The 13,136-nt window shown below is 43.5% G+C and overlaps 1 protein-coding gene across 1 annotated transcript in view; it reads right to left on the bottom strand.

Annotated features, from left to right (window-relative positions):
• The window catches only part of PDCD6IP (programmed cell death 6 interacting protein), a 70,329-nt gene extending 58,148 nt beyond the window's left edge, over window positions 1–12,181 (bottom strand). The window contains exon 1 of the mRNA XM_061127707.1: window positions 11,825–12,181. Within this exon, the coding sequence (XP_060983690.1) occupies window positions 11,825–12,033 (209 nt within the window). The 5' untranslated portion in view covers window positions 12,034–12,181. The remainder of the gene's footprint in view (window positions 1–11,824) is intronic.
• Window positions 12,182–13,136: the final 955 nt, after the last annotated feature.

Raw genomic sequence — 13,136 nt, 5'->3', positions numbered from 1 at the left:
AAGATCTGGGATTAGATACTGGACTTGTAAACATTAATGGGAAAGTCAGCAAAATTTGAATGAGTACAACAGATTAACTGGTATTATTCAATCAATGTCAATTTCCTGACTTTGAAAGCTGTACTGTGGTTATATAGGTGCGTATTCTTGGATTCCCACTATACTTATAATTCCATTCAAAAATTGTGGTATCATTCATTACCCAATTCTCCAGCCTCAACTAAGAATATTCACTACACACTGTAGGCATTAAGATTCTGTGCTCTCTCCTGGCTCAGGGCATTCACCCATTTTTTTCTCCTTCACCCAGAAACTTTCCCATCAAAATTTCCCATATTTCTTGTCCTCATTCATTTACTCTTTTTTATTTTCCTTACCTTTTTTTTTAATGTATGTACTGATTTTTTTTTCCCCAATTATTTTTATTAGTTGGAGGCTAATTACTTTACAATACTGTAGTGGTTTTTGTCATACATTGACATGAATCAGCCATGGATTTACATGTGTTCCCCATCCTGATCCCCCCTCCCACCTCCCCCCCACCCCCACCCCATCCCTCTGGGTCTTCCCAGTGCACCAGGCCCGAGCACTTGTCTCATGCATCCAACCTAGACTTGTGATCTGTTTCACACTTGATAATATACATGTTTCAATGCTGTTCTCTCAGATCATCCCACCCTCGCGTTCTCCCAGAGTCCAAAAGTCTGTTCTGTACATCTGTGTCTCTTTTTCTGTCTTGCATATAGGGTTATTGTTACCATCTTTCTAAATTCCATATACGTGCATTAGTATACTGTATTGGTGTTTTTCTTTCTGGCTTACTTCACTCTGTATAATGGATTCGTTTCATCCACCTCATTAGAACTGATTCAAATGAATTCTTTTTAATGTGAGTAATATTCCATTGTGTATATGTACCACAGCTTTCTTAGCCATTCGTCTGCAGATGGGCATCTAGGTTGCTCCCATGTCCTGGCTATTATAAACAGTGCTGCAACGAACACTGGGGTACACATGTCTCTTTCAGATCTGGTTTCCTCAGTGTGTATGCCCAGGAGTGGGATTGCTGGGCCATATTCATTTACTCTTTCAACAAAGACATACTAATGGTTTGCATGCATGCTAAGTCGCTTGAGTTGTGTCCAACTCTTCCTCGAGTGGATTGCCATGCCCTCCTCCAGGGGATCTTCCCAACCCAGGGACCAAACCTGAGTCTCTTATGACACCTGTATTGGCAAGCAGGTTCTTTACCACTAGCACTACCTGGGAAGCCCATACTAACAGTCTGCTATGCAACAAACACAGTTCTACAACACAGGAATTCAGCAGTATATAAATATTTAAAAATCTGCACCCTTGTCAAGCTTACTTTTAGAGGTAGAGGCAAAACAAAATTAAGTAAAAATGCAGAATAGGAGATACTGCTAAATGCAATGGGGAAAATAGAGGTGAGAGGGATAAGGTCATGTGTATAGGGTGATGTGAAAAGGCATAGTTTTTTTTTTTTTAATAACATGGTCATTGGACTACATGAAAGTAAGACAACAACAACAAAAATTTAATGTCATATATAATAGAGAGAGCATGAAGGAAGTGATGGGATGTGGGGAAAAGCATCACCAGTCAAGGGGAGAACAAGTGCCAGGAATCCGAGACAAATGTATGCCTGAAAATACCTCTGCACAATAAGGAGGATATGGCTGGAGGGCAAGCATAGGAGAAAACAGCAGGAGATGAAATCAAAGAAGTAATGATGCCTCAAGTGCAATCTGTAACACTTGCGGCTTCTACTACTGGGCAAAAGGAGGAACCACCAAAGGGTCTGGACAAGATTAACACGAGCAAATCTATTTTCAGAGTCACCCCGGATGCTCTGTAGAAAACTGACTCACAGGTGTGCAAAGGGCAGAAGTCCAGAGAAGTCCGAAAGCTACTACACGGATCCAGTCTGGAGGTGCTGCACGGTGGTGGCACAAGTTACAGCAGAGGCAGTGTTATGCCTTTTCTAAATGCCTCTCCATTACAATCTCTTAGGCCCCTGATTTTCCCTTCACAACTTACCACAGTCAGTCATGTATTAGCTGGTTCTAAACTCCCTGAGAGCAGGAACTGGGTCTTATATGCTAAAATTCACTGCTAGCTCCAAACAAACGAATCAGCAAAATGCAAAGTTTTTAAAAAGCAGCTTTTTTATCTCTGAAAAGTAAAACCTGAGATTCTGTTTTGAGAACAAATACGAACTACTAAAGAAAGTGTCCATAAAGAGAGACAAGCAAGTAGAGAGACTCTGAGGCCACACAGCCCCTAAGGGCAAGCCAGCATAGCAAGGGGGTCACAGGGCTACAGAGCTGGGATTCCCACACTTGGCCTTTGGGCTTCCCAGGTGGCTCAGTAGTGAAGAATCTACCTGCCAGTGCAGGAGACATGGGTTCAATCCCTGGGTCGGGAAGATCCCCTGGAGGAGGAAATGGCAACCCTCTCTGGTATTCTTGCCTGGAGAATTCCACAGAGGAATGTGGCGGGCTACAGTCCACAGGGTTGCAAAGAGTTGGACATGACTGAGCACATCCTAGGCCTTGCCAGAAAAAGGCAAAAATCAAGGATAACATGCAAGTACCTCTTATAGCCTAACAAAAGAGAAAACATCTGCCCTGCCCTGCACCCTTCTTACCTGTTTGGGCCACCTCAGATGATGTGAACTCTAGGGACAGTTATCTAACTACCATCAGCTGAAGTTCTCTGAAGGAAGACTATTCAGTCAGGCGGTGAGAAGCCCAAGAGGCAGAGGTGGGCGGTGGTCAATGCAGTCAGTTTCGCTCTCTGCCCCAGTGACGCTCAAATTCCGGCACACCTTCCTCCCTTGCCAGAGAGTCCAGCCATCTCAACCTGGACAGCTGGCAAGAGATAAGGCGACTTGCTGAGTCACCAGTTCCTGGTTCCAGATTATATCGTTCACTGCCAAGTCACTGGCAAGCAGAACACCCAATGTGTAGAGACACCTAAGCAAGTCCTGGGCAGCAGTGAGGCCTGGCTACCGGCCAGGGAGGCAGACACAGAAGATAAAAGGGAAGACGGGGCAGAGGGAAGCACCCTAGCCAGCTCTCCAAGGCTCCCAGCGCCAACCCGCTAGAGAGTGCCCCAGACCATACAGAAACAGGCAGCTAGGCAGGCCTTCGTTTGCTGACCTCTGCTTTAAACCGGAAGGAAGTAGGAGATGAAAATACTCGCTCTGAAAATGGATCAAGGAAAAAAGAAAGGGTATACAGAACGTACCAAATTTTTTTATATCTATCCTATTTACTCCAAAGCTTTTGGGGTTAACTCTCAAAATTTGATTTGTGTGGGTAACAGTACATTTATATCCTACATTTAAATGTCTAAAAGCTACGTGATGCAATTCTCAAAGTAAAGTAAGTGTCTTAGGATAGGTTGGCTTCCTTTGTGATTGAGACGGTAAAGAAATCTGCCTGCAATACAGGAGACCCAGGTTCGATCCTCGGGTCGGGAAGATCCCCGGGAGAAGGAAATGGCAATCCATTCCAGTTTTCTTGTTTAGAGAATTCCACGGACAGAGGAGCCTGGCGAGATACAGTCCATGGTGTCACAAAGAGTGACATGGCCCTGACACAAACCAGGAATTGGTGACTCAGAAAGTTGCCTTATCTCCTGCCAGCTGTCCAGGTTGAGATGGCTGGACTCTCTGGCAAGGGAGGAAGGGCTTCCCTAGTGGCTCAGCCGATAAAGAATCCACCTGTAATGCGGAGACCTGGGTTCGATCCCTGGGTTGGGGAGATCCCCTGGAGATCTACCCACTTCAGTATTCTGGCCTGGAGAATTCCATGGACTGTATAGTCCATGGGGTCACAAAGAGTCGGACATGACTGAGCAACTTTCACTTTAGGATAGGTTAGGTAACATGAAATATAAGTATGAAAAAATGAAACATAAGTACAGTACTCACTGGAAATCATTAATACCTGATTTTATAGTATGGAGTAAACTACACAAAGAAACTCTTTTCAAAAGAAAGGAGACATTGCTAACCACAGGTTCAGTTCAGTTGCTCAGTCCGACTCTTTGGGACCCCAAGGACTGCAGCACGCCAGGCTTCCCTGTCCATCACCAAAGCCCGGAGCTTACTCACACTCATGTCCATTGACTTGGTGATGCCATCCAACCATCTCATCCTCTGTTATCCCCTTCTCCTCCGCCTTCAATCCCTCCCAACATCAGGGTCTATTCAAATGAGTCAGTTCTTCACATCAGGTGGCCAAACTATTGGAGTTTCAGCTCAAAATCAGTCCTTCAAATGAATATTCAGGACTGATTTCCTTTAGGATGGACTGCTTGGATCTCCTTGCAGTCCAAGGGACTCTCAAGAGTCTTGTCCAACACCACAGCTCAAAAGCATCAATTCTTCGACGCTCAGCTTTCTTTATGGTCCAACTCTCACATCCATCCATGACTAGTGGAAAAACCATAGCTTTGACTAGATGGACCTTTGTTGGCAAAGTAATGTCTCTGCTTTCTAATATGCTATCTAGGTTGGTCATAACTTTTCTTCCAAGGTGCAAGTGTCTTTTAATTTCATGGCTGCAGTCACCATCTGCAGTGATTTGGAGCCCAAAAAAATAAAATCTCTGTTTCCATTGTTTCCCCATCTATTTGCCATGAAGTGATGGGACTGGAAGCCATGATCTTAGTTTTCTGAATGTTGAGTTTCAAGCCAACTTTTTCACTCTCCCCATTCATTTTCATCAAGAGGCTCTAAAGTTTTTCTTCACTTTCTGCCATAAGGGTGGTGTCATGTGCATATCTGAGGTTACTGATTTCTCCCAGCAATCTTGATTCCAGCTTGTGCTTCATTCAGTTGAGCATTTCTCATGATGTACTCTGCATATAAGTTAGATAAGCAGGGTGACAATATACAGCCTTGATGTATTCCTTTCCCTATTTGGAACCAGACTGTTGTTCCATGTCTAGTTCTAACTGTTGCTTCTTGACCTGACTACAGATTTCTCAGGAGGCAGGTAACGTGGCCTGGTATTCCCATCTCTTTCAGAATTTTCCACAGTTTGTTGTGCTCCACACAAAAGTTTTGGTGTAGTCAATAACACAGAAGTACATGTTTTTTTGGAATTCCTTTGCTTCTTCTATGATCCAATGGATGTTGGCAATTTGATCTCTGCTTCCTCTGCCTTTTCTAAATTCAACTTGAATGTCTGGAAGTTCTCAGTTCACGTATTGCTGGAGCCTCACTTGGAGAATTTTGAGTGTTACTTTGCTAGCGTATGAGATGAGTGCAAATGTGTGTTAGTTTGAGCATTCTTTAGCATTGCCTTTCTTTGGGATTGAAATGAAAACTGACCTTTTCCAGTCCTGTGGCCACTGCTGAGTTTTCCAAATTTGCTGGCATATTGAGTGCAGCACTTTGACAGCATCATCTTTTAGGATATGAAATCACCCAGCCTATAAAAACTAACCACGCCACATTTTGCAGCACTTGCTCTCATCCATGGCCCACACTCTGTCTGTGGAGCGTGTTTCTCTCTGAATCCCAGTGAGTCCATCTCTTACCGATCACTCTGTCTCTCACTGTATTCTCTCAGCTTCAACAGGCACTGACACCAGGCAGTGTGGGTTCTGGCTGGGTTCAAGGCCGAGCACACGGGTTCCAGTCCCAGCCTGAGACAAACGGTTCCAGACACACAGCACATGTTGGAAAAACGGGAGCTACGGATTCTTATTTTGCAAACATGCAGAAGTGTTTTTATATTCTCCAGGACTTTAAAAACTCAATGGCTTAGAACAAATATCTAAGAACTCAACTTTTTAAATCTCATGGGGGAAAAAAAATAGCAAACGAATATATTTCTTTTAATATACCAAAGATAAAACAAATTTCCATTCAGTTCAGTTCAGTCGCTCAGTCGTGTCCGACTCTTTGCGACCCCATTGACTGCAGCACACCAGGCCTCCCTGTCCATCACCAACTTCCAGAGTTTACTCAAACTCATGTCCATTGAGTCAGTGATGCCATCCAACCATCTCATCTGTTATTCCCCTTCTCCTCCTGCCTTCAATTTGCTAGCATCAGGGTCTTTTCCAATGAGTCAGCTCTTCACATCAGATGGCCAAAGTATTGGAGTTTCAGCTTCAACATCAGTCCTTCCAATGAACACCCAGGACTGATCTCCTTTAGGATGGACTGGTTGGATCTCCTTGCAGGCCAAGGGACTCTCAAGAGTCTTCTCCAAAAATTCTAATTAAAAAAAAATTTTTAGGGGGATGGTATGGAGACCAAGAACAACCAATCCACATTAGGAGAGTGATACTGCAACACAAACTCACATAAGCCATCCAGTTCCAGTCAGTACTAGAGCTGGTCAACTCCAAGCCCACCAACCAGAGACACAGTAGACCAGAGAGCTGGGCCAGATATTGATTAGTCAGTAGATGCCTCCTGCACCTGATTTTCACACTTTCTTCTTTGCCCAATCTATCTCATGAAGAATCACTCACAGAAGCAGTGCTGCAGTAGAGTATGGCAGCAAATTCCCTCTAGGATTACAAAGAATGAAGACCTGACAAGTCCTGACAAGTCATTTTATTTATCAAACAAAGATTTTAACTCTTCCTGTTAAATTTGTTTATTCATTTATGTAGAATAAATAAAATTAACTCAGCCAAACTAAGGTCTGGCAACTACAGGTACGCCTTGAGATCAAAGGTCAAGTATTAATTATCTTTATATCCACCATACTCTTTTGATTAACAAATTGTAGCAATGTCATTAAGGCTAATATTATCTCAATATCTTCACCACCAATCAGAATGTAAGCAACAGCTGAGAAGTAAATGGAACAGCAATATTTTCTTTCTTGATTTATAAAACACTAGTGCTTGGGAAAATTTCCAGAAATTATGAAACTAGTTCCATCAACTTTATTTTACAAAGAAAAAGACAGTACCATAATGCAGCAAACTAAATATTAACCAACAAAAAAGTGACACACAAATTTAGAAATTTTACAAAATCTATATTAAAGACTCATGTTAAAGAAAACTGAAATTACAAATTATTTTTAAAATCTCAACAAGAATACTACATACCAAATACCAAAACCAGTTGGATGCAACTGAAAGCAAATTCAGAGAAAACATAGTCCTAAAATAAATGTATTAGAAAAACAAAAAAAGATGAGAAGCTAATCATTCTGTACAAAAAGAGGAAAAAGAAACAAGTGAATGGCAGCAGAAAACCAAAAAATTAAGCAGACTTGGTTTTAAAAAAAAAAAAAAGATGGCTCTGAACTTTCAAGAGATCTGGTTGGGGGGTGGGGGGTAATCATATGCAACATCAGAAATAAGAAAAAAATTGTAACAACAGATTTTGAGAATAAAACACTTTCCGAGATTTCATCACTCGTTAAAACTCTGAGCTTCCACTGCAGTGGGTGAGGGTTGATCCCAGTTTGGGGAACTAAGATCCCACGTGACAGGAGGCAAAACCAAAGAAAAAAAAAAATTGCAAGGAGTTTTGTGTGACAAAACATACCATAAACATAAGAGACAAAAAACAGATTTAAAGATGATATTTGTACTATAAATAACAGAAAAAAGGATAAATTGCCAGAAAATGTACGGAACTCTTAAAAATCAGTAAGGAAAACACAATGTAGAAAATAGGCAAAAAAAAAAGGCCATGCAATTTACACAAAAAGAAAGTGGCCAGCCAGCAAACAAAAAATGCTGGACCTCAGAGATATCAAGGCAATGCAACCTAAAACTGGGTACCATCTTGCACCCATCCATTCAGCAAAGAGCAACTTATTGAAATTATTAATCAGTGAGTATTTCTGAGGATGTGGAGGAAAAAAAAATTACTTGCCAAAGAGAATGCAAATTGATATAAAAACAGAAGAAAGCTGAAAATGCAAATACCCTATTTGTTAAACAAAGAGATCTGAATAAACAACCTTCTTCTCTGCTCCCTCTCAAACTTCCACTGGAAAGACAATAAAAATTAAAAAGATATAACTGCCCTAGGACAAAAAGAATGGGAAAGAGCACAACAGCATACAAGAAGTTCCAATGAAAGTTTCTAAAAGGTGAAAGAAAAGTGAATAAATGAAGCAGAAAAAGGTGAAAATCTAACTGACTAGAGAGAAAGCAGGCAAACTGCACAAAGAAGCCAGACAGGAAACTTGAGGGGACTTCCCTGGTGGTCCAGTGGTTAAGACTTTGCCTCCACTGCAGGGGATGTGGGTTCCATCCCTGGTCATTTGAAGACCTTTGGAAGAAATTTTGGGGCTCCCAGATCCTCCACTATGAGGACAGGCTCACCCTCAGGAAAATGTTCAGGACAGCAAGCACAGGTGGGCAATGAGCACAGCTGAGTGGGGACAAAGGGAACTGAGAGCCTACTGAAAGTGAAGTCAAAGAGTTAGTTTCTCAGAAATGTCTAACTCTTAGGTTCTCTGTCCATGGGATCCTCCAGGCAAGAATACTGGAGTGGGTTGCCATTCCCTTCTCCAGGGGATCTTCCTGACCCACAGACTGAACCCAGGTCTCCCATGTTGCAGGCAGATTCTTTACCAGCTAAGCCACCAGAGAGCCTACTGATGGTGCTAATCACCCACATCATTACCTCTCCTCCCTAAGAAAATCACGTATTTTAGCTGGGTATATGCATGCCCTTAATAAAAATTCCTTTACCTCTCCTACCCTTCTGAGATGTGGACATACATAATGGCTAATAACATGAGCAGGGTGTTGTGGGGCCGTTTTCAGGTAACATCCTAAAGGCTAAGCCTTCTACCTCTCGTCTCCCTCCCTCCATCCTGTCTAAAAGTTGAGTTTAACTGCTATCTGGACCCTGGGAACGAGGACTCTAGCTTTTACAGAGCAGATAGCTGAAAGGAGCCTGAGCCTGATGAATTTCACAGCGCCATTCCTTTGCTGTGCTGTACTTAGTCAGTTCAGTTGTGTCCGACTCTTTGTGACCGCATGGACTGTAGTCTGCCAGGCTCTTCTGTTCTTGGGGATTCTCCACGCAAGAATACTGGAGTAGGTTGCCATGCCCTCCTCCGCGGGATCTTCCCAACCCAAGGATCAAAACCAAGTCTCCTGCATTGCAGGTGGATTCTGTATTGTCTGAGCCACCTGGGAAGCCCAAGAATACTGGAGTGGGTAGCCGATCCCTTCTCCAGGGGATCTTCCCAACCCAGGAATCAAACCGGGGTCTCCTGCATTGCTGAACTACCCGGGAAGCCCATACCATCCCTAAGCTATCTAAACTACCCCTCTACCAACTTTTTACACAAGACTAAAATCATAACTTAACTCACTGATAAACTGAGATCTCCCACATACAGCTGAATTCAACCCTCATACAGCAACACAGATGATATTAAAGCTAAAATAGGCTGATATAGAAAACTCCATACATGAATACTGCTCACCCTCCATTTTTTCTATCAAATTTCAGAAAGCTGACAACCAGGCTTTTTCATGGAAGGAGACTGTAAGCTTTCTCTACAAAGAAATTAATCACCACAAAAGACTGGTATAACCTGGTTATCTGGAGCTTCCCTGCCCAAAAAACCATCCCATCTGATCACCTAGTGTAAGATTCAATACTTACTGAGGCTCTCCTAACCAATTTGTACTTAAAGTCACTTTACAAAGGATAACATTCACTTTTAATATTACAACACATAAATGTGTATTTTAGGAAATTTTAAGAGTTCGTCTAAAAACAAAAAAGCAAGTCCATCACTGGACCTATGTATGCAGAGCTGTGTGCCAGTACTTATCAAGCTAGTTTCTATTCTTTAGGAATTAACTTAAATCTTCTTTTTCAAAAAGTTCATTAAGTTAAAATATGTAAATTAATGTTCAGTTTATACAATTACAGAAATATAATTATTAAAAGTAAAATATTCTGCATAATTGAATGAACCCCCCATAACAAGAGGCATACCAAAGATACTTTTGTACACACCTCCATTATAAAATGTAATTATAATGTAATTATGTATTAAAATGTAATTATAAAATGTAATTATAATGTAATTATACATTATAAAATGTACTACTATCAGCTTACCCTAACTCCAAAGGCAATAATATGCTAACGTGAGGATAATGCAGAGATGCCTAAAGAAACAGTTTCAAAGAAACTATCTCTCAAAGAACCCTAAAACCTAAGAACAGTTCTCACATTTACGCCTGGGAAACTACTAAAACAATGAACAAATGAAAAAAGTTTTAAACCTCACATTACCGATATTCATTATTCTTCCAAGTCTCAAGCCTCCAATGCTCCTTAAGTGTTGAGACCAAACCTAATGTATTCTTGTATTCATTATACCATAACCCATGCTTTTTTAATACTAGTGAAAAATCCTCACTGAACGCTACTCAGGTCTACGTAAGAATTGCTTTGGAAATAATTTTAAGTACGTTAATTCTAAAGAATGTCTAAGTATTCATAGGTTAACTTTTTAAAAAGCTTATACTAAGTATCAACCTAATGATCTTCGAAACCCAAGTCTTATCTTTAAAATTTACACCAAGGGGTCATAATCTAAGCGATCTATTGAGTACCCTCCTTCTGGAAAACTGATTCCATACTAATACTACTTTAATCCATGCTGCACGGGAAAGTTAAACCAGCAGAGTGACTCAGAGGAGGGCAATTAGGCCATTTCTCACCACTGCACATGGGCACAGGCCAATCCAAACAGAGGCTTCCATGGACTTTTGCCAGGGCGCAAGAGGAAAGCACTCTTGTGTAAGATCCTGACTGTTAAGACCACTGTAATTACAGGAGAGCCAGTGGCCATCTCTCCCGATTACAGGAACAAAGCTCTCCTAAAATGGAAACATCCTGAAGGCAGAATCATCTCCAGAAATGCCTAAAGTTAAAGAAGCAATATTCATTGCCTTTTCAGTTACTGAGTTTAACCTGAGCGGCTCCTACTTGTGTCCTAATATAGCTGTGTTTTTCCTGTGAAACGAGACTACGTTAGACACAGGAAATGTGATTTAAAAGGTGGGCGAAAGAATTTTTTTTAACTATAAAGTGCTATAAAAATGTCCTGCCATCCTAACTGGAAAGTACTACAGAAGAAACTCTCATTAAATACATCCTGAGTTCAATAAACATTTACTAAGACAACAAATTTACTCCATTATGTACATACCTGTTTGCAAACAAACTGATTAAAAGCAACCTATCTGGAACGTTCTGTCACTCAAGTTTAATTTTAAATAATGGCAGCTCCTAAACCAATGGAATTCTCCACCTGTCTTTAGGTTGCGATGAACTTAGGAAAACGGCTCCTTTCAAAGTGGACGGTATGGAGTAAGTAAGAAACATGAGTTCCAGGGCCCCAATTCTGCCACTTCCCTCAAGCAATTTCTACTATGAAATCCCAACCTGGCCAACAAAGTTTTGCGGTGATGCAAAAATGGAAGAAGGGAGGAGTCTCACAGACCGCCCCCCGCCCCTCAAAAAAAAAAAAAAGTGAAGAAAACTAGTTCTGGGTAAATGAGGTAAGAGATCGAATACGTGGTGGACCGTTCCTCCCAGGTGGCCGGTCGACCGGGCCCGGAGGACGGCGGCGGGCAGCCAGGGGAAGCGGGTAGGGTCACCGGGGCCTGCCGCAGGAAGGAATGCAGGCCACACCTACGCGCCGGGCCAAGCCGGGGTGGGGCGGCCGGCCCGGCCGTGGGTGGGAAGGAGTCAGGAAGGGAGAAGGAAGCAAGGCAAGCGGCAGGCCGCCGCCAGCCTCCCCCTACCCGGCCCCAGGCCCACCTCAGCAGCGTCTCGAGCGCGCCCTCGTGCTTGTCCAGCGGGCGGCCGAGCGCGGCGCGCCGCAGCTTGCTGAGCTCCTCCGCCGCGCGGCAGTACTGGGCCTGCTCCTCCCCGCCGCTCGGGTACGTCTGCTGGATGAACTTCACCAGCGGCTTGGCCAGGTCCACCTCCGAGGTCTTTTTCAGCTGTACTGAGATGAACGCCGCCATGGCGAGCGCCTCGGCCTCCCTTCGGGCCAAAGACACCACGGGACGGCGACGAGGGCCGAGGCGCGCAGAGTACCGGGCCGGCGGACGGGCGGACTGAGGGGCTGACGGACGTGCGCTCCGCTTGCGCTTCGGGTCCGGCCACTTCCGGGAGCCCCGGCGCAGGCGCACTCGGCGCGCCGCCCGCGGTCACGTGAGGGAGTCAGGGAGCCGGCGCTGCTCACCTGGGCCCCATTCATCCTGGGCTAAACCTTGAGGTGCTAGCCAGCTCCACTGTGTGGAATTTTCTCTTTTCCTTCTACTGCTTCGGCAGTTGGGCCGAGCACTTGCGTAAAAATAACTTCCTGCACTTGAACAATGTCCCAGGGAGGTACTCCTGTCACTGGCACTGGCGCGAGGTAGCAGCCACCTGCCCAAGACTTGGATGCTTCAGGGTTATTGTGACCTGTGGTGATTGATTCGGCGGGGTGCTGTGCACAAATGCTGTGTTCACAGTGAGTCGAACACACCAGGCCCTTGCTCTTGTGCCGCTTACTGTCAGGTATGGACACAGATGCTAAGGTGGACCAAAAAAGCATCTTGGGGGTCTTCCCAGGTGGCGCTAGTGGCAAAGAATCACCTGCCAATGCGAAACAAGTATCTTGGTACAAAAAGCAGGGTGCTTGGGATGTAGGGTATGAGGGTCCCTCCAGCGAAGCTAGTTTAAATAATTACAATTATTAAATAGAGACAGCTTTTCTGAGGAAGTGAACTTTAAAAGACCTGCAGTTTGAGGGACTTCCCTGGTGGGCCAGTGGCTAAGACTGCATGCTTCCACTGCAGAGGGCTCAGGTTGGATGGAAGATGCCAAGCCAAGTGGCAAAAAAAGTTAATAATAGTTACATAAAGTACATTTAAAAAAAAAAAAAAAGGCCTGTAGTCTGATAAGATGCTTGACCTTAAGAGAAAGGAAGAGAAGCAGAGAAAGCAGTGGCTGGGGAGAGTCTCCCAGACCAAGGGGCAAAGGCCCTAGAAGGCAAGCACTTTCACTTCCCATGTTCAGGGAGTGGAAGCAGCCTGGCAAAAATTTTAAAAAGCAAGTAGAGATTGGTTGAAATTAAATTGGA

This window comes from Dama dama, chromosome 24 (assembly GCF_033118175.1).
Source record: "Dama dama isolate Ldn47 chromosome 24, ASM3311817v1, whole genome shotgun sequence".
Classification (NCBI taxonomy): Eukaryota; Metazoa; Chordata; class Mammalia; order Artiodactyla; family Cervidae; genus Dama; species Dama dama.
This window is presented reverse-complemented; position numbering and strand designations above follow the sequence as displayed.